The 1,502-nt window shown below is 45.0% G+C and overlaps 1 protein-coding gene across 1 annotated transcript in view; it reads left to right on the top strand.

Moving 5' to 3' along the window:
- Nucleotides 1-880: 880 nt before the first annotated feature.
- The window catches only part of NCAPG (non-SMC condensin I complex subunit G), a 41,532-nt gene continuing 40,910 nt past the window's right edge, over nucleotides 881-1,502 (top strand). Inside the window, exon 1 of the mRNA XM_018569262.1 lies at nucleotides 881-1,068. Coding sequence (XP_018424764.1) covers nucleotides 958-1,068 — 111 coding nt within the window. The 5' untranslated portion in view covers nucleotides 881-957. The remainder of the gene's footprint in view (nucleotides 1,069-1,502) is intronic.

Raw genomic sequence — 1,502 nt, 5'->3', positions numbered from 1 at the left:
GATCCCACCCTTCTCACGGTTTAGGGGAAGTAACGTTGAGGGTGCGAGGTCCATCTTTTCTGGGCTTAGCCCTTTCTTTCTCTATTTACTTTCTTGGAAGTTTACACTTTTATTTTGATGTTATGCCATGCTGACACAGGCATAATGTAACTGTTGTATACACCTTACACACAAGCATCATTTACCTTTGCGGTACTCTTGTGCCCTTACTTTTGCTATTATCATTCCTGGGTACCTATGTTCGTTATGTTATTCTACACGATTTATGGACTATGTCCCATATTGTGCCGTCTCTCTCCTGAATATTTTGTACACCGATTGTTTTATGTCATCTCCACCATGTCTATATTTTAGTTTGAAAACTTAAGAAAAACTTTGCAATCGAAAATATAGTTAGTCTTTGCTTCAATTCACACAGAGCCAACGTTCACAGAGTTTTGCAGGATGAATGGTTATGCCGATTTGTTTATAAACAGACCCCCTTAGAGAACAAACACAAATAGCAAATTGATATCAGAGCAAACGCACTCAAAGGGTTAACCATCTAATGTCTCAAGCTTTATCCAACATAAGTGTTTTGAATCTCTCTACGTATCCTCATAGTGAATGTGACTTTAATGAGGACAGACACGTCCATATCGCTCTTCACTATGCAGGAAAACAAGATTCTAAACAGCGCAGGCGCATAATGCACTTTTTTTTCCTGAGCGCGCACGCGTATAGCGTCCCTCTCCAGGGCGCGCACGCATTATTTGCCAGCGTGAGCGGCGTTCTTCAGTCACGTGATGCGTGTCCCGTTCTCTGTTCCGCGCAGAAGCAGATTTTTGAAAGCGGGCGGGAGCGCGTATAATTGTCTGGCAGTGCTGTGTGTATGAATAGCGGGTGACAGGCACGCCCGGATCAGGAATTAAGCGTTATCCATATACAGGGGGACACAGGATATAACCCGCCGCGACAATGACAGTGGAGAAGAAAGGACTTCAGATTAAAGAAGCATTTGACTTGGCTCAGAGGCCGCACCAGAACCATGCCAAGCTGGTCACCGGGCTCAGGATCACTTATGATCAGGTAGGTGGGCCTACAGCTCTTGTTTACTAGGGGGGTTCTGGTCTTACCATTAGCATATAGTGGGCGTAGTGCTATTTCACCCTAAATTCAGGGAGTCCCCTAGGTTCCTACACCGGTCACTCTGCATGGTGTACAAAGCAGAACAACAGGCCCCGTTTCCTAGGTTACAGCAGATTATGGATATTCGGGTATGGTATATTAACCCTTTACAGCTGATGCTGGAGGCATTGCATATGTTGTTTTGGTCATGTGATCACTCTATTGGCTGTCATGGTGATCAGGAGCATGCTGGACCTTCTCCCAATTATAAACAATGATCGGGAGCTGATGAGGGGCTGTGTGAGTGCGATCCCAGTACAGATGACCCTGGACCCCTGTCTTATGCATATATATGGCAGCTCAGTGCCACTGTCAGGCTGATTATATTTATATAT

This window comes from Nanorana parkeri, unplaced genomic scaffold (assembly GCF_000935625.1).
Source record: "Nanorana parkeri isolate BGI_ZX_2015 unplaced genomic scaffold, ASM93562v1 scaffold1315, whole genome shotgun sequence".
In the NCBI taxonomy this organism is placed as follows: Eukaryota; Metazoa; Chordata; class Amphibia; order Anura; family Dicroglossidae; genus Nanorana; species Nanorana parkeri.
This window is presented reverse-complemented; position numbering and strand designations above follow the sequence as displayed.